The sequence below is a fragment of the Drosophila simulans genome, chromosome 3L (genome assembly GCF_016746395.2).
Source record: "Drosophila simulans strain w501 chromosome 3L, Prin_Dsim_3.1, whole genome shotgun sequence".
Classification (NCBI taxonomy): Eukaryota; Metazoa; Arthropoda; class Insecta; order Diptera; family Drosophilidae; genus Drosophila; species Drosophila simulans.
The window spans coordinates 15,963,392-15,989,236 of NC_052522.2; the positions used below are offsets into that span (position 1 = coordinate 15,963,392).

Below are 25,845 nucleotides of genomic sequence, written 5' to 3' on the forward strand. Positions count from 1 at the left end.
TGCACTACAAGAATAAACTTCCGGCATTTGAAGAAATCGAATAGTTGCATCTTGCACTAAATTAAATTTATACGAAATGCATATCCGTTTGTATTAATAAAAGAATAATGCATAAATTATCTAATAATAATTACCTTACAGAAATATCTAATAATTTCATCATTGAATTCCCATGACACTTAAAATTTATTAGTTATTTCGATTTTAATAACTTTTCAATACAGATAGATATTTTCTCAAGTGCTTTGAGTGCCAATGAATAAAAATCATGACCAAAAATAGACGGGAGGAATGAAATAAAATCGCTTGATACCCCCAATTCGGTCATAAAAAGGATTTTTATGAACCCGCCGCCACTTGAGTTCGCCAGAGGTCCCAGCTGACCTTTCAGCGGTGGTCATCACCTGCACAGCTGCACTTTCATTAATATTGTGTTTTTGTTGCGGCTTCCCGAAGAGTTTTCTTTCAGACCAATTAAGTGCTGGCTTTCCTCCATTGCTTTTGCCTCATTGTTGTTGGCGAGCATAAAATTCAATCAAGTTTTGTGTTGAGCCAAAAGTTACGATGCCTCAGACGAGAGCGCAGTTACCCCTTGAGCACCCATCACCACCCAGCGCCCTCCGCCCCCTCCGAGTGGCAGACAGACAGGACACGTTTGTCCTTACATTGTCCTCTGGTCGGTCGGTTGCTGTTGCATCCCATGGATCCCTGTCTAGACTTGAGTTGGTTGCCCCCAAACCACTGCCATGACAACCGCATGCGATTTATGCTGATGCGAGCATTTACCCCCCATCCAGGCCATCCAGCTCATCCCAGCCCCCAATTAGCACCCCCTGCACTTTCCACGCGTTAATTTTATTAAATGCAAATTAAGCTTTATCCCATTTCATTCATTAGCGGCTGTAATTTAGCCCGCAAGAGTCCTTGTTTATTAGCACCTCGAAACTGCGGGGGGATTCACACGGACTTAGCAGGGTTACAATCGGATATAGCATGTTTGATCATTTTAAAATGACCGCTTAAATGTGTCGTTTTGGCTTATTGATTTTAGATTATATGATATTTTAGTTATAAAGTTTCCAAAACAAGATGAAAGTATATATAAGCGCTTTCAAAGGTAAGGTTTTCGAAAATGAATCGTTAAATTTAAATATCTCATACAAACGTAAGTTAATTTCTTTTTAGAGCGCTTTTGCTCGAAATTTAATATCCTTAATTTCGGCTTGCAATACACAACCACTTTGCATCCCTGAATATGCGGTGGTTGGAAGTGCAGTTGAGGTGAAAATTCCCATGGGAAGATTGCTGCTTTGTGGCTGCGTTCCTTGGCTAATTTGCAAACCAATTAAATGTCAATTTGAGGCATTGTTCCTTGTCCTCCCTTGCCCCTTGCACACACACCTTAACTTCCATGTCCTTTGCCCCATGTGGAAAAAGTTTTTTTCGCCACCGCCAAAGTTTCGCCCATTGCCTGTCTAGACTTCTTTGGCAGACTCTCACGACTTCTTCCTTCGACTGCAGTCCGACTTTTCCCCGTAGTTTGCATTGCGTAGTTTGCATAACTTTTCACCCAAACTCCAAACTCCATTTCGCCCAGCGCCTTTCAACGGCTAAGTGAGTTTTAATGCCGACAAAAGCGCCAGAGGGCGGAGCACTGTGGTTGGGGTTGCCAGCCAAATTGGCATACGTTGCGTATGCGTTATGTGTGCATTTATAGTTTGTATGCTTAGTTTGAATACTTCACTCGATTCACTCATTATTCATGTCTGTTCGCCACTTGGTTTGCTATGCGAAAACTGTCGCCCCACGAAAATACAACGCCCCCACAACCGCAGCCAGCCAGCCAGCCGGTCCGTCCGTCCATCGGTTATGGTCAGATCCGGAAAAAGTTACGGAATCAAGGGGAAGTCGGAAAGGGGTTTCCATTCTGGTCGAAAAATTGTATGCAAAAAGGAAAAAATAATGGCCAAAAATTGCACATTGCAATGCACATAACAAGATGGAAAACGAGTGACAGGGCCAAACCGAATTTTGAATACTTTCAAATCAAATTTGAACACCATATTTGAAGAGCTTATTTACTTATAATATATAAATGTTTATATCCCTTCCATTATGTGCAAAATACTTGCATTTGGCGAAAAGACCTGCAGCCTTGGCTTATAAAGTTAGTTTCTAAATTAAATTGCGATTTCTAAATTAGTTTTGTTTAATACTTTCCATCCATTTTAATTCCGGCGATGCAGCAATCCGTCAGATGCGAATCACCAGCCCGAGCTGCGATTGTAAAGTTTTAATCACCTTTCTGATCCCAAAGTGGTCATGACCCAGCCCAAGTGCAGGCCTCTCCTGGCATTCGAATATGGCTGCGGGATACTCGGACTTTTTTGCCGAGAATCAGAAACAGAACGCCCACCCAAACCATTTAGCCACAATGGTGGAGCGGCGGCAGCGGAGCAGACCCAGCCGGCCAATGAGTTTTTGAGCTAAAAGTTGAATTGTGCATCGACGTCCCCCCAGGACTCGCCCAAAAGACCCCTCGCCCGCCGCTCGTCGCCTCTGTGTGCGTGTGTTTTCGACTGTCTGTGTGGTATGCACTTGTCTAGACATTGGCTAGACAGTGTAAAACCAAAAAATAACAGCAACAACAATTACAGTAAATGCCGGCGACACAAAACGAAGCGAAATGTTGCACAATCCACGTAGAAGCGCCTGCAAGAAATCACAGGAATGGGAATGGGAACGAGAGACATTGTAGTCGTCGACGAGACGGCCGGAGACAAATTTTTGGCAATACATTTGACAAATTTCCGTGCGAATGCAGAGTGCGAGCCGCACAAGCCTGCGAAAAATCCACTCCACCATTGTTTTATACTTTTGATTTTATTTGGTAACTAAGTGGAAACTACTGGGTAAGCCAAAGTGAAGCTGGAGCTCCGCCACTCCACTCCACTTCAACTTCATCCGGCGGCGCTCCATTTACGAGGCACCGAACTTCTTCCGCCGGTACGGCGGCGGCAGCGGAGCCAACAGATTGTTTGTCGAAATGCTGACGTTGACAAGTTCGTTAGGGCTCAGGCGAGACACGTGCACCAGGTGCTGCAAGGAGAAAAATTGAGGTGTGAAAGTGTTTGCAAGTAATAAGAGGGGGTTTGGGATTTGTTGCAGCTATAGAAAGGACAGAAAACGTTGAAGTTGGTAGTCGGTAAGCCTAACAAAAGATTTTAGTCCGCTCATTCTTATTTCGTAGATGAATTAAGATTATCTTGTGAACCAAAGTGTCACAAAATGAAAGTCTTTTGCGTAAACAGATCTACCAATCTTACCTGTCGTGGCAGCGACGTCTTTAGGCTCAGGCCTTTTGAGCCGCCGGCAACTGAAGAGCGGTTTCCGTTTGATAACTTTTTAGACTTGCTGTTGCTCACAAGCTCCTTGGGATCCAGATGCTGATCCCTCTCCAACACATACAAATTGTCCTCGGTGTGAACAATAAATATATTACGATTTTGTGGATCCAGGCTGATTCCACTGATGCAATGGCGCCTGGTCTCCGGTATCAGGTACTCATTAGTTTCACAGGTGAATATCCGATTGACCAAATCGTACTCCACCAGCTGGCCATTGGCGTAGGCGACCACCACACGTGGGTAATCCTCGTGCATGGATAGGGCGGTGGTACCTGCTCGGTGTCTTGGTAGGTTCAGCAGGTGCTTATATTGTTTTCCATGTAGTTTCCAAACTGATATTATGTGGTCTGAGCTCGCAGCCACAATGTATTCGCTATGCGAAGAGATAACCAAATGGCTAATCGTATTCTTACAATTCTCACTCAAATCGATGGTATATTTGAATGTAACCAGATCTTCCTCTAAAGTAAACCAACTTAGATGATTGTTCTGCGGGTTGAGCAGCACTAGATCTCCCTGCTCTGTGAAAATTATATGACTGGCTGGTTGAAGTTCCTGGGGAAGATCGTCTACCAGACGCTCCACCTGCAGGGGATCGTTTTTCAAACGACTGATCCGGAGTTCCTTTAAGGTAGAGTAGCAAATCCAGTTTGCATCTGGTGAAATGGCAGCAGACTCTATAAAGTGGTCTTCTTTGACATTTAGTTGGAGGAGTTTCTGGGGTGTCTGCTCCAGAACTTGTTCCTCCGTGTGACCAACGGGCAGTGCCCAGGGTTGCTTCTTGTCCTCGCCTTGCGGGGCCACAGAACCCAAGCGCCACAGGTGCACGCTGTTGGGATATCGTAAAAGCAAAAGCTTTTTACTGATTGCCATGGAAGCTACGGAACCTTTCAGAAAGGGAGCATGCTGCGACAAATGTGCCTGCATGCGTTCACTGGACGTAATGGTCAATATGCCATCCATGCCTCCCGAATAAATTTGATCGTCGATAACCAACAGGGATTTCACATAGTGTTTGTGGGCATCGCGCTGCAAGAATTTAATCCAACGCTCGCTGGTGGACTCCTCCCGCTTTATCTTGGTTTTGCTGAAAATCCGGATGAGCGGTGGCTGCATTCCACTGCAAACCAATCGATCCTCCTTGTTATTCACAGCCAGGGCAAATACGTTTTTATCCATAACTTGTGCGGAATCTATCTGTGTCGCGTTTTCCGCATTCCAAACGGTCACAAATCCCGCTGAATCACCAGCAATAATCGTATTATCGGATAGCACCTGCAGGGACCAAACTATTACGTCCTTTTCGGAGAGGGTCATCGTGTGCAGAGTGGTTCCCTTGAGGACGTTCCAAATGCGAATAAATCCCTCAGTGCCGGTCACCAGTTTGGTTCCTGTCTTATCAAACTTGATGCAGAGAACGCGACCTTTTTGCTTGTTAAATAAGGTTTTATAGGTGATTTCGTCATTCTCGATACTCAGGATGTTGATGTGCCCTTCCTCTGAGCCAACGGCGATATCCGTTTCCGCGGGATTTACGTCGATACTCCAGAGAGCATTGCCAGTTGGTGAGTGCTCATATCGTTGTTTCAGCTTAATCACATCCCACTCGATCAGATTTCCACTTAAGTCCACGGAAAATAAACGGTTTCCCGCCCAGGCTATAGATTCTACATGAGAATAGGGTGGCAGGTGGATTACACGATCCAAATACGGGGTGTGCTCCAGGTTCCACAGCTCAATGACGGGCGTTGCACTGCAAAGAGCGTACTTATTAGTTGTCGGCAAAGTAATTATTAGGGTTTTTTTAATTTTCAATAATTTACCGACTCAGAGCGAGGCACTTGCTCGATTTACTATACGCCAAGCTGACAATTTCACGCGGCTTTATCGTGTAGAAGCGCACATTATGCAACTGATGTTTGCCCCTTTGCTGGGGTTCCTTTTTCGCATTATTCGTCATTTTATTTAGTTAATACACCTATTTCGTTAAGAAGAAAGAAAAGAAAAACAAAATTCCTCTGCAGATGCACGTGTGTGCCTAAGAGTTGCCAGATGGTCTATTTCGCGAGGTAAACAAATGTGAAGAGTAGCCATCTGGCTAAAAATATACCAAATTAACCCTTAGGCAGCCGCTCTAAGGGTCCTCAAAAATTATTTTCAAAATTAAAAATATTTATATATATGTAATTATTATCTATGTCCTTATTGTAGATAAGAAGAATTAGATTAGAAGAATTCTAAGAGATTCATATATAAAAATATAATAAGATTTTATTTAGAATTCATTTCAGTTTCAAGTCTATGGTAGAATGAAAACCTAGAGTTCAATAATTTCTTAAAAACATAATCCAATCAACTACAACATTTAAAAATAAACTTGTGCAAGTTACGCTTTGGGTTAAAGAGTACCTCTTTACGTATTTTGGATATCTTCGACATCTGGTCAGTCTAAAGGGGGTGGTTTTTGCAAATGTTTTCTTTTGTTGTTGGTGCGGTCCGAAGGAAAATAAATTGCAACTGAAAATTAAACCAATCAACTAATTAAATTAACTAAACAAGTTATTAAAATAACGAAAAGCATGATATAGCAAATACGGGGCAAGTAAATTACACTTGGAAGTACAAATTAAACCAGCTACAAGGATGTCGCCCAATTCTATGTGGATCTTCGGCCTCATAAGTGGTAAATAAATTAGGAGCAATAGAAAAAATCCAAGGTGGTGCTAAATGATTTACAAAACCAACAGCTCTGCTTCTGACTCTGGGTTCGACGGGGCTATCCTCGAAGGTTTTGGAACTTAGTGACCGGTTCATCGATGTGCGACACGAGGGTCAATGGTTGGTCATGTTCTATGCCCCGTGGTGCGGCTACTGCAAGAAAACGGAGCCTATTTTTGCTCTGGTGGCTCAGGCTCTGCATGCCACCAACGTACGAGTGGGTCGCCTGGATTGCACCAAGTATCCGGCGGCAGCAAAGGAATTCAAGGTGAGAATATACCTTATTTGGTCCAAGTTCCTTATAAACATCCCCCATTTCTTACAGGTTCGTGGGTATCCCACCATCATGTTCATCAAGGGCAACATGGAGTTCACCTACAACGGAGACCGCGGTCGCGATGAGCTAGTGGATTATGCCCTGAGGATGTCTGGGCCTCCTGTTCAGCTGGTCACGCGAACGGAGAGTGTAGACATGCTAAAGGGATCCCATACAATATTTTTCATTTTCGTGGGTCAACAGGAGGGCGTGGTGTGGGATACATACTATGCTGCAGCTGAAGGTTACCAAGAGCATGGATTTTTCTATGCCACCAGCGAGGATATCGCTGCCCAGCACTTTGACTTTGAGAAACTGCCAGCAGTGATCGTCTACAAAGAAGAGCAGCACCACTTCTATCCGCACGGACATTTGGCACATGAAATGGACCCCAATGAAGTGAACGAAACCGTTTTCCAGTGGGTGAACGTGGAGAGGTTCACACTCTTCCCAAAGGTCACTCGGTTCAACATCCACCAGCTGCTCAAGACAAACAAGTACTTGGTATTGGCTGTGGTACAGGAGGATAAGCTCAATCAGATAGCCACGCATGAGCTGGAGTTTCGGGACATGGTGGAGGGCGTGATAAGAAAGCATAGGGCGCGATATCATGACAAATTCCAATTTGGATGGGTAAGTGATTCTATCATAGTTATCGATTCGGATCTGATAAATATTTGCATTTTAGATTGGCGAGCCATCAATAGCACATTCCATTATCTTGGATCAACTGCCCACGCCTCACTTGATAGCGATTAATTCGAGCACCCAACACCACTTCATACCCGAAGATGATCCCATGCAAATGACTCCACAGGCATTGCACCTTTTCCTAGAATCCATCCGCAACGAAAGTGCGATTGCCTATGGAGGAGATACGTACTTTGTACGTTTGAATCGGGCGCTGTTCGAAGTGCGACGAGCTCTAAGGGATATGTGGCTGGGAAATCCCGTGCTGACCACTGTCATCTTCGGCCTGCCACTGGGATTCTTATCGCTTATCATGTACTCGATATTCTGCGGCGATTGCTTGGTCACAGAAGAAGATCCCGATGAAGATCACGAGAAGAAGGAGTAAAAGGATAACTTAAAAATGAATCTAGTGAAAACTTTTGTTTGCGAGTGAATCTTAGAGAAAGTAAATAAGATGATCTCATAATGCATTTTCGAGAAAGATCATAGAGAGCAAGGAACGAACAAGAATTTGAAATGAGAAATCACTATAGGAAGTCGTAGAAGACCCCACCCCTCCTCTAGACCACTTTTCTACCGCATATAAATGTAAGCCAAATCTAGTCTATGTCAGTGTATCTGGGCACGAACTTCCAATCCGCTTTAAGATTCGCCATCTGACACAAAGAAATCCATGCGCATTCGTGCATTTAGTTTTGTTTCTCGTTTTAAGTTAGTAAAATTAATAAACATGATTTAGCGGATGTGAAGAGCGGGCATAACTTAAATTAGAAGTTGGGCGGAATTTCGGTCGAATCAGCAGCCGTAATCCTCGTCGTCGTCGCTATCGATGGCCGCCCGACGTCGATCGTACTTCACGGAGGACTTGCTCTGCGGCATCTGGGCATTGACGCTTTCGAGGATGCTGACAAACTGGGCGTCATCGAGTTTTCCACGCACCTGACCCATCTGGGCCATGCGGATGACCATGCTCTCGAACATCTGCGCCTTCTCCGGCTTGCTGACCTTGAGGGTGTTTACTAAATGATATTTTATGTGTTATTAGGTAGAGATATTCAAGGTCTAGATCCACATACGTCGTGCCCTGGCTTGCTGGTCCAGAACTTGGGATAATATCGAGTGCTTCATTTCCTCTTGGGCGCGCATCTGCTCCTGCTGCGCTTGTTGCTTTTCCGCATCATTGCCACCGCCCTAAAAATGGGAAAAAAGGAGTTAAGGTCATTGAAGGATTGCACTTTAAAGAAACAGGTGTCCCAGTCGAAAAGGATGACTCATAGGGACTAAAAGGAAATGTGCCTTTAAGAACTAACTAAGCATACAATAGCCAATATATTCTTAACCTTTTCATTATATTTTACATAGTCTAATTGGCTAACATTCCAAGTTATGACTATTTTTGGAATTCTCTAGAGGAATCCAGCCGGTTTGGAGCCACTCAAATATTTCACTTACGAAGTGCGACTGCATTTGGGACATGCGCTGGGCGCGTAAGGCATCCAAATCACTATCCGACATTCTGGGTTCTTATTCTCAGTATATTTATGGCAGTAAATTTATCAATTATTGCGTTTTTTGCTTCTATAAAAATAAATCACGCTCTTTGTGGCAAAAAAGTGTGCAACCGAACAGTGTGACCTTGCTAGTCCTGGCTTATTCATAAATCTGACTGCTCAAAATTGCGTTTGAGTAGCCCTGGTCATTCGGTGTTTTCGAGAAGAAGAAGAGTTGCGGAGAAAAATAAAATATCTGCGAAGGAAAACAAACATTTTACCGGAATAAACATAAAATAAGGACAATTTAAATTCGTTTAAAATGTCTGCACCGCTGGAGAACCTTGAGACCCAGCTAGAGATGTTCATCGAGAATGTTCGTCAGATCCGCATCATCGTAAGCGATTTTCAGCCACAGGGTCAGAACGTACTCAACCAGAAAATGTAAGAAAATGCTATAATTTATTTAATCAAATGTCTATAAATATGTGCACCATCAGTAACAGCTTGGTGACCGGCCTACAAGAGATCGACAAGCTGCGCTCCCAGGTGCAGGACGTCTATGTGCCATTTGAAGTGTTTTTCGACTACATCGACCAGGACAAGAATCCCCAGCTGTACACCAAGGATTGCGTGGAGAAGGCACTGGCCAAGAACGAGGAGGTCAAGGGCAAGATCGAGGGCCTGAAGAAGTTCAAGACGAATCTGCTGCTGGAGCTGTACAAAACCTTTCCCAACGAGATGAACAACTACCGCGCTTATCGCAAGGACTCCATGTAAGGACGTGCTCCAAGGACATGCCAACTGAACTCTAGATTGTAAGCCACATGTTGGAATAAATTTATACTTCTTTACATAAAACTCGGTGTTTCACTAGCCATGGCGATTGTGTATGTTGGTATACTTTCTTGCTCTTTGTCTGATATACGTGTTTACGTATTGTCACGTGAAATACTATTTGTTAAAGACATTATTTTCATATTTTTACATACGTTTCTTTTTTGTTTACAGGTATGTTTCATATTTGAACTTTTTTAAATTGAGTTGTTTCTATGAATACGTTATACCATATAATTATTTCATTTCAATTAATAAAGGTCTTAAGGTCTTGCATTTTAAAAAACCAATAAGTATCAAAACGTCATAAATGTTATTAATTAATACTTTAATGAAATAGTTTAAAAAAGTTTTAAGCTCGATAGTCGCAAAGCAGTGGCGTTGCCACCTTAGTTTTATATCAGCTGTTCTTTGTTATTGTCAGCTTGTGTAATTAAAGGTTTCGATTGTGTATATCATTTAGTTAAATTTATTGTAGAAAATGCGGAGAGTTATTAATGGCTATAAAAGTGCTGTAAAAGCAACAAATTATACGCCACTTGCTAGAAATGCAGCACAATTTCATCAATTTCGGTTGCCAGAAATACGAAAATTTTCAGTTGAATCTTCGCCGGCTTGTTGGAATTGCCAAAAGAAATCGGATTTAAAGCAAAATATGATATGTTCGGACTGTGGACACTTGCAGGATGTTAACTCAGGAATAGTAAGTACTTATATACATTTTATTTGGCTTATTTAACGTTCAGTTTCTGTAGAATTACTTTAAACTGCTCAGCTTTCCCATTCAATTTTCTTTGGAGTCCCAGAAGTTGACAAGAAGTTTTCGCCAGTTGCAGACCATTGTGCATCCCGATAAATATAGTAATAAGTGGGTATTGTCATAAGTGATAAAATCCGGAAGGCAACTATAAAATCCCCTTGCTTACAGAACCTCACGGGAGCAAACAAACTCCGCAGACTGGAGTTCCCTCATCAACAAGGCATATAAAACTCTTTCCACGCCCATAGAACGTGGTCAATACCTTCTTCAACTGGAGGGCGAACAGATGCCGCAGGATAATAGCGCCCTAAACAAAGAGTTTCTCATGGCCATGATGGAGCGGAACGAGGAGGTGGAGGATGCGGAAGACACCCAAACGCTGGAGAATTTAAATATTCAACTCGTCAAGGAACTGGAGGAGATGGCCCGGAGGTTAAATGCCCTTTTCGAAAGCAAAGATCTTTCGGGAGTCAAAGGAACACTCGTTGAGATGAAGTACCTCCTGAGTATTCAGAACAGCATTAAACAGAAGCAACAAAGTTTGCTGGGCAGCTGAATTGGCATTAATCGACTTGGCAATCGGTTCTGATCGCACACACACACGTCCACCTGTTGCTATCTATCAGCTGTTAAGTAAACAATAACACGGACTTCGTTTGTTTTATAATGTGAATAAAAATCGCGATTGAACAGTTATGATCGATGCAATTAGTTAATTATCCAATTGTGACCGAATAAAACAGGTTTTTATCCAACTTTCGATGGAAGCCCCAGGAGTTATTCCCCTTCTCATTGAGCACCCTGTGCCACGGTCACAATACTTTGGAAAAAATAATATAATCAATTAATCGCAGTACTATCTGCTGGACTGAAGTCGCCAGGGGTACACCCCCCGAAGACCCTAGAAATACACATCGCAAACTCATGCCCACTCACACAGCCTGAGCGATTTGTATAGGTGAGGAAAATCGTCGCACCTTATATAAATTCAAATCGACCGGCGCCTCAGCGGACAGTTCCTATTAGTTGGTCACCGAGGTTGGACTCAACTGTGGAATTGCCAAGACTTCTCGTTGGGAAATACTTTTGCAAGCCGGAAAACTTGCGGATAATTAAAGCAAACCTAAGAAAGAATCCCCAGAAAGCTAGCTTGCCGACTTAGCGTGTTATTAAAGAATTGCCTGTTGATTAATCAATAGCTCATAACAAGGTACTTAGGAAACTAAAGATACTTATTACGAAATACCTCTAACCGAACCAAAGAAGAACGTATTAAGATCTAACAAAATGAAGAAGTTCTCGATCGGCTTGCTGATCTTCATCGGAGCTATGTTGGCCGCTTCAGAGGCTGGCATCTCATCACCCATCATAGGGGTTCTCACACAGGAAGTTTACGTCGATGGGTTGATCTCGAGACACTTTGATAACAAGACCAGCTATATAGCCGCCTCGTATGTGAAGTATCTCGAAGGAGCTGGAGCCCGAGTTGTGCCGATTTGGTAAGTGAGCAGACAGATACAAAGATCTTATCGTGACCAGTAATTCTGCCACAGCTCGATAAGGTCGAATAGGGTAGGGTGGCATTAAGTATTCCGACACGTGTATTTATAGAACATAAATTCATTAGAGAGTAAATTTGATTTGGAGACCGAAATTGTGTTGTATTGATAAGATTGCCTGAAATCAATTAATAAACAATTTTCATACAAATACCTTTGACAGGATCGGTCGCAATCGCAGCTACTACGACGATCTCATGCGCAAGATAAATGGGCAAGTATAAATATACTTTCTAGGAAGTTCCCGCATCTAAATTTATTGCTCCTTCGACAGAGTCTTGTTGCCCGGTGGAGCCACTTGGTTTAATCAGAGCAATGGGTATGCGGATGCGGGCGAACACCTCATCCACTTGGCCATTGAACTAAACGATCAGGGCGTCTTTATGCCGGTGTGGGGCACTTGTCTGGGCATGGAACTATTGGTTTACAAGCTGGCCAACGAAACGGAACACCGCATTAATTGCGAAGCGACCGGTATGGCCGTGCCAATGGATTTTAAAGAAGGTATAGTTTGTTTTATTAATTTATATATTACGAATGCTGAATCTACACGTTTCTATCCAGACTATAAGAAGAGCCGCCTGTTTGCATCCATCAGCGATGATGTGGTGGACACCATGGTCAAGGAGAATGTGACCTATCACTGGCATCAGTTCTGCTATACGGAAAAAGACTTCGAGCGGGATCTACTAAACGAAACTTGGCGGGTTATGTCCCTAAATCATGACTGGAACGGCGTTGAGTTCATTTCCACCGTAGAGCACATAAAGTACCCCTTCTATGGAGTACAATTCCATCCGGAGAAGCCGCTGTACGAGTTTACAAAGACGAGCATTCCTCATACCGCAGCTGCTGTGTTAAGTGGTCAATTCTTCGCCGATTTCTTTGTGAGTGAGGCGAGGAAAAGTAATCAGAGCTTTTCGAATGCCACGGAGCAGGCCAGGACGCTCATCTACAACTATAAGCCGGAGTATACTTCGATCCTGGGCTCCTCGTACATACAGCAATACCTATTTACCAATGTTGAAATGGAAATACCCGAGATTCCGGAGATCCCCGATGAGGGAGGTAATAACGATGGGGGTAGTAGCGGCGGCTATATTCCCATTATTATACCAGGCGGTGACGGTTCTACCACTATGCCTTTCTTCAGTGGATTGCTCCTGACTCTGGTTCTCTTATCAATTAATTAATTGGCTGCTTTGCTCACCAAAGTTGTGGCCAGGACTTTGAACTTTCCGTGGACTTTCATATTGTCAGTTCATTTACGCACACGATATTTACGGGATTATTTCTTGATCGATTTTATAACTTTATCTTCAAGATATCTATGTGATTTCTGGTCAAAATACTTACTATTAGCGTAATATCTGAAGATATTGTACTTGTTGTCATGGGTGACTCAATTGGTAATTTATTGTTTTTTGGATACAGTTGGCATGAAGAGATTATATGCCAAGGGATTACCTCGACTATCAGATACTAATTACTAAGCACATTAACTAATTGCTCATGGCTATTTAATTAATAAAATGTAGATGGATAATGATAAGCAAAACAAAATTCTATTTATAAGCGTTAAATCTTCTTGCCAAATCAAGAGACTAATTTAATAGTTTAAGAAGCAAGCATTACTGGCGAACAAATTTATATCTCTTACTCGTATGCTAAGAGGGAATACTAGATTCGTCGATTCAAGCCTATTAAGTACATATTATATGTTAATATATATTATGTTGCTTTATGTTATCTTACTGGTTGAAATCATAGTTTCATCCTTACATACAATACTCTGCAAATCTGACTTTTACATGAATGTGGCTTGATTTATGTGAAACAAACTATAAAAATGCTTATAAATTGTACATGCTAAGTTATTTTAAGAAGCATTCTAGTAATAAAAACAATATCATATCAATAACGTTGATTAAAATTCAACGAAATTAAAACGTAGTCCAATTTTAAATAGGTATTAAAAAAAAGCCTCCTCTTTGCAATGATATCATTATATCTTTGACTTTTTAAATAAATCAATAGTTTAGCATATAATTAAACAAATAAAACTTACATATAATAATAATAAAAACAAAGTCCATGTACGAATGTACCAAATGCGCATATAAGAAGTATCCTGGGAGTTTTATGTCACATGGGAAATTTTATTTAGTTTTACCAAAAACTTCCCCCTGACCTCTGATATTCTAGACCAGGAAAAGCGTCTAGATCAGACTAATCATTAAACTTGTAAGCTAACGTTGGCGTTTTTCTATTTTGTTGCTTTCCCAAAATCTCGACGTTTATACGGACTGATAAGCAGACGGACGGACAAGTACAGATCCATTTGTCAAGTGATTTCGATCAAATAGGGCCGGAAACGCTTCATTTCGCTATGAAGTGTATAAAGTATATAATTTTTTAATTATACATATAATATATAATTCATATGAATCATTTACGTTACTTAGCCAGTATAGCTGACCCATGAATAATTTTATCTTGCTTTTAAGTCGAACGACAATGGATGCTAAAGTAGATTAATTAATATTTTTCTCTCACCGACTCGAGTGCAATCAGTTTGAGTCATTGTTTCCCACCGGCGAGACTCATTTCTATCTGCTCAGTGCCCGATAAATGGGAATGCATGGCATTTTTAGCTGGCCAGTAGCTCGTTGTCTGAAATCCGAAGAAGACGATGGCGGAATGCGCTTGTACGGATCCGCCGTACCTCAACCGCGTACCAACAGTTGGCGTGATGTGCATCGATATAGCCACGCGACTGCAGCAGAACTTTAAGGGGGAATACCACAGCTACTTGGCTGCATCCTATGTCAAATTTTTGGAGGCATCCGGTGCGCATGTGGTGCCCATTTGGTAAGTTATCAAGTTTCAATAATTTTGCAATACTTTGGCTTTTATCTTACCATTTTATACATTGCTATGAAATAATATGACAAATATATCATGTCAAAAAGGGAATCAGAATCAATTCGTAATCTTTTGGCATGGTTTAATGTGTATAACCATATTTTTATTAGCCGCCAGCATTCCACGCATTCAGATCGAAAGTCACGTTCATACACTTTCCTACAAATAGGGCAAAAGTGATTCGTATGATAGGCGGAACTCAAATCTGCATCATGTGCATCGATTTGGCCAAGTCACTGGGCACACAAGTCACTTTATCTGCCCGTTGCCAATTTGAAGCACTTGGAGGCCATTGGGGCATTGGGTGTGCCCATCTGGTTACCAATAAACAAATTGTATAAACAAACGGTGCACGAGAATTAATTACCTCATCTGGCAGTTTGCCAAAATAAATCTTGCAGAATGCAATGCGATTAACGCATGAGCGGGGAGAGGTGTTCATATTTAAGGCTTTCGATTTCATTTGAAAAAAGGCGTGGGCATTTAGATATCATAAACACAAACGTTGAAAAGTGAAATTTTTTAATTATTTATTTTTAGGATTGGCCGAGAACGAGCTTACTATGCGTTGATGATGAGCCAGTTAAATGGCATTCTTCTGCCAGGTGGAGCCGTGTTCATCGACGAGGCTGATAGACAAGCCAATCCGGATCTGACCAGCGATTGCGTCCGGAGTGCCGAGCTCATCTACCAACTGGCTATGGAGCGTAATCAGCGGGCGAGGAAGCTGGATGATCTTGGCGGATACTTTCCCGTTTGGGGAACTTGTCTTGGCTTCCAGTTGCTCCTTATTCACGCCGCCGAAGCACCGAATGTTCGAACCGCCTGCCAGCCCATGAGGGAGGCGATGCCGGTTACTCTGACCGATGACTATCAGCAATCACAACTGCTTGGAAGTCTGCCGAAATCGGTTGCCGATGAGATGGAGCAGCACCCATTTGCCTGCCATCAGCATCGGTATTGCATCACCAAAGAGAGTTTGGATTCCTTTGGTCTAGCTAAGGATTGGCATCCACTGGCCACTCAGAAGGACACTTCGGGACTGGAATTCATCACGATTGTCGAGCACCGGCGTTTTCCCATCTTTGGATGTCAGTTTCATCCTGAGCGCGCTGCATTTGAGCAGCTTTTCAACTCACCGGACAAGTGTTACATGGCGCATTCCCGCATGGGTATCGAGTTGTCCCAAATCCTTGGCAGTCGGTTTGTTGACTTCTGCCGCCGCAACAACAATCAGTTCGAAAGTGACGAATTAAAAACCCGAAATCTCATTTGGAACTGGCAGCCTGTTTTCTCTGGCAAGTTCAAGGGCTCCAACTGGCAGCAGTGCTATCTATTTGAGAAGAACGTGGACTATGCGGAAGAGCGGGATGATTCTGAGGAGCTCCGCTCATCTTAAGTATTGTGATATACAAGACGTAATTTAATTAATAAGCTAATTAATAAATTAGAGGAACACTAGCCAGAAAAATATATCATCGCATTACTTTACTCTTGGTTTAAATACACAAATTATTTTGTTTGGCAAACTTTTATGTTTTTGGTTAACTTACTTGGCTCTTTCTTAATTTGAAAGCAAAATTGCTGGTTGCCTTAAGCCAAATACTTTTCTACTCATTTTTCCCACTGATACTTTTACCATTTTCCATTTTCTTTGCTCCACTCGCAGAGTAGTTGTGAGTACTTTTCCACATTTGTCTCATGCAAATTTCACGCTGTACTTTTCCGTTCAATTTTGGCTCGCGCTTTTCTTTTTCGTGTTTTTCTCGGATATTCGATGGTGGAAAGCTATTCTCCATTTCCTCCGGTTTTCCCCGAGGCAAACGGAATATTTCTGCTCATTTTTATGGGTCCTGGCAAAGGGTATGCATATTTTTGAGTGATGTGGGAATAGAGCAGCAATGGATGCTTTAAAGTAATTATTTTAAATGTTAATAGGGGCTGTCAATATTGTTCACTCACTACAGAAGTTTAGTAATAATACTAACTTCACTTTAAATACTTTGTATTTATATATAGGGTAGGCATTGAACCAAATTTGTAAAAATGTTGCCTATTCATGGGGCTTGTTTTCCGGCAAGCCCATTTTAAAAATTTCCACTCAGGGGGCTTGTCAAAAGGTTGGCTGCTCATAATTAGCGCATGACAGGACGAAATGTTTCGCTGTCGTCCGTATGGTTATTTTCAAAATGCTTCAGCATATTCCATTAGGCGGACACTGGCTGGTAATTTAATGTTTTTATTAATGTTTTCTTTCCCGCCAGGGTTAAAGTTCAGTCTGAGAGGTGTGAAGACGAGTTATTACCGTCGATGGGGGGTTGGCTTGTTATGGCACATGTTTTTGTCTGATTCCCATTATTGTCTGCGGCTTCTCGCTCCTGGATGACACTCTTATTGTTATGTCCTGGTATCTCTGTGTCTGGGTCTCCGGCTTTTCCGCACTGTCTGGCTTCCATTTTTTCCGTTTTTTGTTCGCTTAGATTATTCTGCAACCGCTATTGTGATTAGTTTTTGCTTCGATCTCAAATCGCATGCTAATGAGTCTAGGTAAATGTCTGGTCTTTTCATCACATCATAATCACTTCTATTAAAGGTGCACTACGAGTGTCATTTCGTTGATTCTATGTGTGAAAAATTTGGTGTAAAATAATATGGAAATTATGGGACATATCTAATATATGTTTATGGATTAACTTCAAGCAGTATATTCATGCTATTCACTTTTTAATAACTTCTTAATTTATTATGAAGTTAAAGAATAGTTTTTCCAACCTTTAAACATTCCCATACAAATCCTTAAACAGTTTTACATCTTTCTCTATTTACTATAATTTACTAATATATTTGCTCGCCATTCTTTTGTTGTTACTTGTATGCACTTAGCATGCCTTATTTTGCGATTCTGTGTGGAAAAAAAATTGTCAGCATAAATGCCGCATTAAATGCCCTTGTGCCCATTTTATAGACTCACTCACATAGATGAGTGTATTCACACTTGCAGAAAGACACATTCACACTTGGCGGGGGGTGAAGAAAAGGGGTTCAGAATGGGGTTAGGGAAAATGGCGAGGGGTGTGGGGGTGGTTGGGAAAATTGGGGTAGGCCGGGGCAAAGTCTAAAAGTAAAAGTAGGCATATTCTCTGTTTTCTCAACTGAAAATTAAGCCGCCTTTGCACAAAGACACACAAGCACACAGAAAATGCAGATTCCATTTGCCCTCCCTTTTTCTTCGCCACCTTTTGCCTTGTGTGAGTGTTTGTGTGTGAGTGTTGGTGCGGCTTTCACAATGACGTCATAGGTATGCTTCTTTTAGGGCCGGCCTTTTGCCATTTTATAACCTACTTGCCGTCCGTTGAACCGGCCTTCTCACTCTCTCTCTCTCTCTGTCTCTCATGGCTACTTTCGCCAGCCTCTCACCTACTTTCTACCACATCCTTCCGAAATTCACGCACACCGACAACCTTCTCTCTTACTAGCTACTTTCTCTCCGCAGAGAGCGCAACTGCAGGCTGCAGCTCGGCGTTTTGGGCCAATGAACTCGGGCTGCAAGGACATTGCAGTTGCTGTCGAGTGACATTACGAAAGGCAAGAACAGCAGCAGGCAGGCAGGACAACTACAGCGACCGCTTGGTTGGAAATTCTGCAGAAGCCAAAGGTCCTTTGGACACCAGTCCTCCCCCACCAGCCCCCCATCACAGCAGCTGTGTGGTAAGCCCCCTCCAGACGAACAATTTACGCTGATTTGGCATTTAAACTGCAGTTGAAGGATACACACCCAGCTTTTGCAAATGCCGTCGGGAGTGTTTGTGTGTATGAGTGTAAGGGTGTATGTGTGTGTGTGTAAGGGTGCGTGATATTTGCGTGCTGGGCGAGTCTGACTCTGATAATCCTTTCAACTGACCCGACAAATGGGCGTGACTTAGGAGCTGCCTCATTGGAACTGGCCTTGTTTGAATTTCAACTGAATATTACACTTTATATTGCATTATTTATTCATTCTCATGCATTTAGTATAACCTAAAATGATTAAAATTGTGAGTCTAATTAGGCCCAAAAATACATTCTAATATTTTAATAATTAATATGAAGCTTGATTATAACATTAGACTGCTCTACAAAATATGGTTTCAAATGCTAAACAGAATTTTATATATTGTTTTATATTATATATTCGATAAAATTAAGATATTATATTTCATTATACTAAGAAATGGTTTTTTATAAAGCTATAAGTATAAGAATGTTTTTACTTTGCATGTTCTTAAAACTGAACATTTTTATAAACACAAAATTGTACTTATTTTATGACCATTTTTTTCTTCCGTTTTAATTTTGAAATTTCTTTCATAACACTCAATGATCCCATTTTCCCCACCGCCGTTCGGCTATTAATTGTCTGCGCCCCAAAACCTCCGACAATTAAAATTGCCATTTTCATTCGCCCATTTGTCAAATCGTGTTTTTGTTGCCCTCTGACTTCCAACTGGCCCATAAACATTTGTCGTTCACTTTGGCCCGTTTTCGTTGCCTACATTCGAGCGTTTTTGGCCAAATGGGGCGCGTGTGGTGCGGTAAGCCTCTTAAATGCTAAAGGCTCAAATGCCGTATCGGGCTATTTGCTGCTGCTGATTTTGGCATTTTATTTTTACATTGCTCTGGCAATTATGGGCTGTCGCCTGTCGTTTGGCTAAATTTAACCTGAGAGGCGGGGCGTGACATTCAGCAAGCCACCAAATCGGCTCTATATATATCAATATATATGAAAATGTGTGCGTGTGTGTGTGCCCCGCTTGTGACGTCATCCGCGCTCTTGCAATGTTCGAAGGCCAATCGACGGCGGGGCAGCAACACAAAAGCTTCATTATTTGCAAACACACGAGTATTTGGGTTAGGCCCGCACCCATGTGCTTCATCCCTTGAAAGGATTAGACCAAGGATGCGGATACGGGTGCTCATCCTCGTCACTCATCTCGTTGAGGTGTCTCTAAGAATTTTAGTGGGTCAAGTGTCCTTAAGGACTGTTTCGGATTGTTTCGAGCCTGTGACCTCTGAGGCTGAAGCGATCCCAGGACATCGAAAAGAATCCTTGCCCTGTGTGGCACAATGCAAATTGTTGCAATTGTCTTTCCAGGCGGCGTCGAGCATTGGGCGTTGAGCGCGTCTCAAGGTCGGTGCATTCAAATTAGCTGCAGTTTATTTATGTCCCGGCATCCGAGCATCCGTTTTAGCCCCGCTTGCCATCCAAGGCACAACACGCCAGAGTGACGCCTTTGGTTTCGCCTGCTCTTTGGTTTATTAATAAGTGCGAAGCGGGCTCTGAAGCGGGGCGTGGCCTGCATATAAATAAACCAAAAAAAAAAAAAGGGGAAAAAAGTTAGCATCATCCGCGGAAGGAAACTGTACCAAATGCAGTTCACTCGCCGGTGGCCTTATTCACAGCCGATTCAATTAAGTGGCAAGAAGATGGAGGAGGCCACGTCCGAATAAGCCTGATCATCACATCTGCACTGGAAACAATTGGTTCGAGGTATTTTAAATGATAAATATAGATTTAAGCATACAAATAGTATATCTCTAAACAAATCATGACCCAATATAAAAAACCACAATCCTTTTGAGAATTTTAAAATACTATTTTCTCTTTAGTAATAGAATAATACAAAACGAAACAGTTTAAGGGCATAATACTTTTTTTTAGAATATAAAAAGGGATAAAATAGTTTTTTTCATAATATTTTATATATTTTTAGATTTCCGCGTTATCAAAGGCATATTTAAGTTTTATTTTGGTGTATGACGCTTACAAGTTCCGGCGATGGAAAAGGGGTTTTCCGAATAAGTGTGGATGTGGCGGCGGAAAAACCGCAACCGACAAACGTCAACGACTCTAAGGACAACAACGACGGCGTCGAGCTGTTAGCCCCTGACCCAGTTTAAAACCTGAGAGATAGACTGCGAGCAAAAGAGAAGGGTAAACCGATAGAGAGAGAGAGATGGAGACACTGCCGACGTCACCAGTTGGAGAACCTTCGTTAGGTGCACGGATGACGATGCTTAGCGCAGATGCCCTTGCCATTTGCCTTATCGCAGCGGTAGCAGCGAAGATACTCCTCCAGAGCCACCACATCCCACCCAGTCCGCTTCCAACTGAAGAGCACCCAGCCGCCAGGACACCCCTTTCAACCCCGGACCGCACCATGCAAATGTCTACTTGGCGCGTTCCGCGTTCCGCTTTCCGCTCCACTGGTCGTATACGCAATAAACTGATTATTACTGAGCTTTAAATTCAATTTGCGAGAAGAACGCGTGGAATGCATAAAATGCCACTGCGATGGCAAACGGAAAATGGAAGCTGCTGGCCAAAGAGATTCAGCCGAGATATGAAGCCACTTGCTCGAGGAATCGATTGATTTTTTATGGCTCTGCCATGCGTCATTTTCTGTCCAGGATTCATATGCGGCACCCGACTCGCCGATTCAGTTGCCCTTGCACTTTCTCTAATTAAAGGGGCTTGCGTCAGTTCTGATGAAATTGCAATAATTCTGATTAAAAGGGCACACTGATTTTCTTGAAAATCGACAGGTTATTATTATGGCAACATCGCGTTTTCTTCATATTCAGTTAATTAGTTAAGTTTCAGGAAATGTCACTCTCATTGCGGCAAGTTACTAAATTCATAGGATATACTATTATTTGATAAGTAAAATTGTATGATAACTATCTGAAGTTTTGGCAATAACTTTTCTCTCCTTTAAAGCTTAGGCAATTACATTCGATTCATTCATAAGTTTTTTGTGGCTTACATTTGGAGTGTCCTTGTGGCACCCACCGATGCCAGAATCATCCCATCCCGTCCAGACGCTTACTGTCTCTCCCGTGGACCTTGGCTCAATAAAAGTCGAACTATAGGAGCACACTGCTAACCCAGTGAACCAGAGCGAAAAACGAAAATCGAATTAAATGCCAGGCGACGTGTGGAGCAATGGGGCGCACAAAGTTGCCAATTTGTGCGTGCGGTTTCCCGAGGGCATCCCGATTCCCAGAATGAAAGTAGGTCGAGGACAGGATGCGTGATCCAGTGGGTGCGGCACTTGGACGGCTTCTTCTGGCAATTATGAATGAAATCCTTTCAGGAGCGAAATCCGTTCCACCGGCAGTCGCCCAAGGTCGCTCCAAAGCTTGGTCTCTCTCCTCCTCTCCTCGCATCCTCGCATCCTATTGCTCTCTGGAGCCGCTCAAGGATTCCTGGCCCGGCTGAACCGAGCTCAGCTCGGTTCAGCTCCCGTTGCGGTAAACGTCATCGTCATCGGACGACCTCCACGGCAGGCGTTAACCTTCGACCGGCGATGATGGTGATGATGGTAATGTCGGCGGCGACGTCGACAACTGCATCATCCGATTTGTGAATGAAAGCAGGACCAAAGATCCCAGGTGTACGGCTCCAATCATTTTCATAAACTCCAACTAATTAAAGCAAACAAAGGTGTAAGTAATCATTTTCCATAGTTATATCTATTTAAATCTATAAATTACCATTTAATCATACATAATTGTATCGACTTTGTTTAATTTTTGTCAGAGGAATTGAGTTAAATTTATTAAATCTGCAGCAAGACCAGCAGACTCATGACCTATTTCAGTGCTTATGTGGCTACTAATTATAATAAGACCACAACTCTGTACACATTCGAATCCTTTAGGCCTTTTCTCGTCCTGACAAATGGCACGTGCATTGGCCCAGTTAGCTGTGCGGTCTATTACCTTCCTTTTGGCTGCTCGACTGCGCTTGGAATAAATGCTTTGTTTATTTTATTTTCCCTCTATTTCGGATTCCATCCGACAAATGGACGGTCCAGGCACGTAGTTTGCTCAGCTCGTTATTCCCGAGAACTGGCTGCAGATGTCAGCTTATGCATTCGTTTTGGGTCACTTCTTATAAATAATTAAAGTCCCCCTGGGACTAGGCCTAAAGAGCCCGAGTACATGGCTAATTGCTTGGAGGGAGTTGTAATTTATGTGCTTGTGCAGATAATATGGTACTTCAAAGAGCTCCGAAATTAAAATGTAAGAGTGGCCGAAAAAGATGAGCATAATTAATGCAATGGTGTCATTTGCTCTGGTGAAACTAACATAAAATTCACTTAAAAAGAGCTGTGATTAATTAAATATTATGATTTAATAAAAACAATTAGGCAAATCTCCGTTTTCGTATCCTTTCACACACCCATCAATCAGCTGGAAATCAGCTCAATTTCCGAAGCCTTCTTTTCGGGATCTCCTTGCCATTTGTCGCTGTGAAATGTAGACATTTTGTTAGCATATTAAGTTCAATTACCGACACACAGGCTGCATATCTAATGAGCATCGGATACAGATCCATCTCGAGTGGCACTTGGCCCAATATTGCACAGCGATTGCCATTCTGCCACTTGATTGTTCTCACGTAGACCGATATTTGGGTCAAAGTGCGAATTAGCATAAGTGGTGCCTGCCGCATATAAAGTTGGCAGTAGCCAACGATTTAATTCGAACCAAAAATAGCAGCTCGTGTTGCCCAAGGAGCGAAGGACTCTTGAAAATTTCATTAAATTTCCCCGCCCCACTGGTCTTACATGAAAAATGAAATTACAGGACGAGTGCCATTAAGAAGCGGCAGAAACAACAAAGATAACAAGCAGGAAACATGAGCAATAAAAATACACAATATAAAACGAGAACAAGCGTAAAAGATATGGAGTTGGGTTGGGGAAAGGCCATGCTGATGTTGATGATGAGATGGCAAAGGTAAACAAGATACAAGTAAATATTGACATGGCAAGCGGCAGTCATATAAGCCGGGAATGTAATGGAAATAAAAATGAAAATGATGCAGGACCCTCGCTCCCGCCTAACTTCTTGGCCAAAAAGTGAAGGCCGCCACTAAAAGACAGTCGAGAAGTTGACAAAGTAGGCCGCAAGTTCAGATTGTTCTTCAAGTTGCCGCGTTTGAGTTTTTCCCACAATTTTTTCTCACCATCATGTGCTTGGTGAAGACCGAAAGAAGATTAATTATTTTGCTACTGTTTGCTCTCAGCGGTTGGCATGTGTGTACCCTGTAAGTAGACCTAATAAAATTTCCATTACTAAACATTAAGCATATGTAAACAAAAGGGAAGACATGGAAAGTTTTAATTTATATGAAAATATTTTTAAGCATGGAAACCCATAAATACACTAAAATTCATTGCTTAAGAACAATCAACGTATTTATCAGATACAAAATATTATTTCAGCAGGCTAAAAACATGAGATCTTATTTACAAATAGACACTTATAATTTACTTAAAATAAATACTCTTAAAAAATTCCATAAAATCTCGGGGGTTTAAGAATACTTTTAGGGTACTTTTCTCACTCAGTCAATTAAATTTGGTGGACTGGCAACAAGTTGACCGCATCCTTGATCCCCTCCGCCGTCTTAACTTTTCAGCACGGCGCGTGCAGCAAATTAACACGCCCTGCCCCATAAAGAGTCCCCATTCCGAGGAACAAAACGTTGGAAATGTGGGGAAAGTTGGGTGCTGGGGGCATGAATTCCCCGTGAGAAGTTAATGCCGCGTAACCTGTTAAAAGCAAGCCCGTATTCGATTCCCTTCATGATATACTTGGCATACCTTGAGGGGCCCATAAAGGGAGCAACTCGAGACTCCGCCGCTGAAATGAATGTAAAAATTATTCCCGTTTATTATTAATAAGCTGAAAGCAGAACTTTCGCCGTCACACACATACGCGCACATGAAGATGAAACTTAAACCCAAATATTGGGGCAAATTCACGGTCGAGTCCCGTTTAGAAATAGCAAAGAAAACGCTAAAAATATTCCCCCAAGACAGGCACTTAATTAAATGCTTAAAAATAGCTATTCTCATGGTCGGAAGAGACAGCTGCTGGAGAATGGGATATTAAAGTCGGTAGAGCGTCCTCTGGATGCGGGTGGGAGGAAACTAGACCTGAATAGTGTCAAAATGATTACGTGACTGCGGATGGCTGGGAATGCTCACTTTATTGTTACGAGCATTTGCAATTTCAACTGGCGAATTGAAATGGGAAACGCCGCGCAAGGAGCAGCCAACGCGTCGTATGAGCAACAATCAGAGCTGTAAAAATCACACATACGCCCCATAGTCCCCCACAATTGGTTGCGTATCTTTTTATCTCACTTTAATGCCCCCACATTTGTCGACTGTCAACGAGAATTAGGTCAAAGGATATTTTTAGCCATCCGGCTAGTGAGCATGCCAATTTCTGATGTGGCTTGCTCTGGGCTGAGAAAATATTTAGATTCTGCCATTTTTCATCAACTTTTCGGTCACGTCACGACCACGGAGGCCTAAGTGATGGAGCGTGTGAGTGCGGTGTTGGCCACCCAGTGATTTGTTGTCGAGCCTCAGCAAATCAGCAGGAACATGGAGTGCGTGACTGCGGCAGCCATTTAGTGGCAGCAGGAACTTCGATGGGCCATTTAATCGTCGTGGGCATGGGAGAAAAACAAAGCCAACTGGCCGCCACTTTATGCTTAATGTTTCTGCTAATTTCATTAATTTGATTTGCCAAACAGATGGATTTTTATGATGATTGTTTGTTTTCAATTCCCCAACGGGAATTCGCCATTAATTCGAAATCTGTCGCTCAGCCACAAATCAATCAATGCAGAATTCAAACCCATTCCGAAACCAAACCGATTCCCGTTTCGATCCGATGTCAAATCAAGCTGTCAGTGCGATGCGGTTGGGGCCCTGGTTATTCGATATTTATTGTCTGCCAGTTCAGTTGGAATCGTATTAATCAAATGCCTTCAGACATCCTCAGACTCATTATAAATTCAGCATGAATCCCCATCAAGATATCCACACAGCGTCTTGACAACCGAAAACGAGTGGTAACGGAGCAACAGAGAGATATCTTGATGGCAATTCAATCGTTGACCTACTTTCTCGGACACAACATATTATTATTATTCAATGGAGACGGGTTGAGTTGGCGATGGGTTCGATGCTATTGCTATATTGATATGGAAATGTTGATATTATGGAATGAAAGATGGCCCACTTGAGGTACTCGGATGAAATTGGATTCATATTACTAGAGTTTCCTCCCCCCA

At 42.3% G+C, this 25,845-nt stretch overlaps 7 protein-coding genes across 8 annotated transcripts; 5 read left to right on the forward strand and 2 right to left on the reverse strand.

The window, feature by feature from the left end:
• Positions 1-2,864: 2,864 nt before the first annotated feature.
• On the reverse strand, positions 2,865-5,490 carry LOC6738260 (U3 small nucleolar RNA-associated protein 4 homolog). Its single transcript, XM_002085035.4, has 3 exons — positions 5,231-5,490; positions 3,327-5,160; positions 2,865-3,099 (listed from the first exon to the last, which is right to left on the reverse strand). The coding sequence occupies exons 1-3, from the start codon at positions 5,365-5,367 to the stop codon at positions 2,980-2,982; spliced, it is 2,091 nt and encodes a 696-aa protein (XP_002085071.2). The 5' UTR covers positions 5,368-5,490; the 3' UTR covers positions 2,865-2,979.
• A 349-nt stretch (positions 5,491-5,839) lies between these two features.
• On the forward strand, positions 5,840-7,883 carry LOC6738261 (protein disulfide-isomerase TMX3). Its single transcript, XM_016171576.3, has 4 exons — positions 5,840-6,090; positions 6,155-6,393; positions 6,451-7,074; positions 7,130-7,883. The coding sequence occupies exons 1-4, from the start codon at positions 6,051-6,053 to the stop codon at positions 7,517-7,519; spliced, it is 1,293 nt and encodes a 430-aa protein (XP_016032139.1). The 5' UTR covers positions 5,840-6,050; the 3' UTR covers positions 7,520-7,883.
• Positions 7,805-8,787, reverse strand: LOC6738262 (programmed cell death protein 5). Its single transcript, XM_002085037.4, has 3 exons — positions 8,587-8,787; positions 8,211-8,325; positions 7,805-8,153 (listed from the first exon to the last, which is right to left on the reverse strand). The coding sequence occupies exons 1-3, from the start codon at positions 8,647-8,649 to the stop codon at positions 7,930-7,932; spliced, it is 402 nt and encodes a 133-aa protein (XP_002085073.1). The 5' UTR covers positions 8,650-8,787; the 3' UTR covers positions 7,805-7,929.
• A 27-nt stretch (positions 8,788-8,814) lies between these two features.
• LOC6738263 (mediator of RNA polymerase II transcription subunit 10) lies at positions 8,815-9,485 on the forward strand. The gene is made up of 2 exons (XM_002085038.2): positions 8,815-9,068; positions 9,125-9,485. The coding sequence occupies exons 1-2, from the start codon at positions 8,947-8,949 to the stop codon at positions 9,402-9,404; spliced, it is 402 nt and encodes a 133-aa protein (XP_002085074.1). The 5' UTR covers positions 8,815-8,946; the 3' UTR covers positions 9,405-9,485.
• A 361-nt stretch (positions 9,486-9,846) lies between these two features.
• LOC6738264 (iron-sulfur cluster co-chaperone protein HscB) lies at positions 9,847-10,917 on the forward strand. Of its 2 annotated transcripts, none has more exons than XM_002085039.3 (3): positions 9,847-10,164; positions 10,217-10,329; positions 10,390-10,917. In XM_002085039.3, exons 1-3 carry the CDS (start codon positions 9,943-9,945, stop codon positions 10,775-10,777), a joined length of 723 nt encoding a protein of 240 aa, XP_002085075.2. In that variant the 5' UTR covers positions 9,847-9,942; the 3' UTR covers positions 10,778-10,917. The 2 variants fall into 2 exon arrangements, with proteins under 2 accessions (XP_002085075.2, XP_039149001.1); XM_039293067.2 differs by having other exon boundaries at positions 10,024-10,164; positions 10,208-10,329.
• A 142-nt stretch (positions 10,918-11,059) lies between these two features.
• On the forward strand, positions 11,060-13,729 carry LOC6738265 (gamma-glutamyl hydrolase). Its single transcript, XM_002085040.4, has 4 exons — positions 11,060-11,720; positions 11,944-11,994; positions 12,055-12,284; positions 12,345-13,729. The coding sequence occupies exons 1-4, from the start codon at positions 11,509-11,511 to the stop codon at positions 12,971-12,973; spliced, it is 1,122 nt and encodes a 373-aa protein (XP_002085076.1). The 5' UTR covers positions 11,060-11,508; the 3' UTR covers positions 12,974-13,729.
• Positions 13,730-13,973: 244 nt separating this feature from the next.
• LOC6738266 (gamma-glutamyl hydrolase) lies at positions 13,974-16,178 on the forward strand. The gene is made up of 3 exons (XM_044922819.1): positions 13,974-14,183; positions 14,246-14,651; positions 15,246-16,178. The coding sequence occupies exons 2-3, from the start codon at positions 14,473-14,475 to the stop codon at positions 16,102-16,104; spliced, it is 1,038 nt and encodes a 345-aa protein (XP_044778754.1). The 5' UTR covers positions 13,974-14,183; positions 14,246-14,472; the 3' UTR covers positions 16,105-16,178.
• The last annotated feature ends 9,667 nt before the right edge of the window (positions 16,179-25,845 follow it).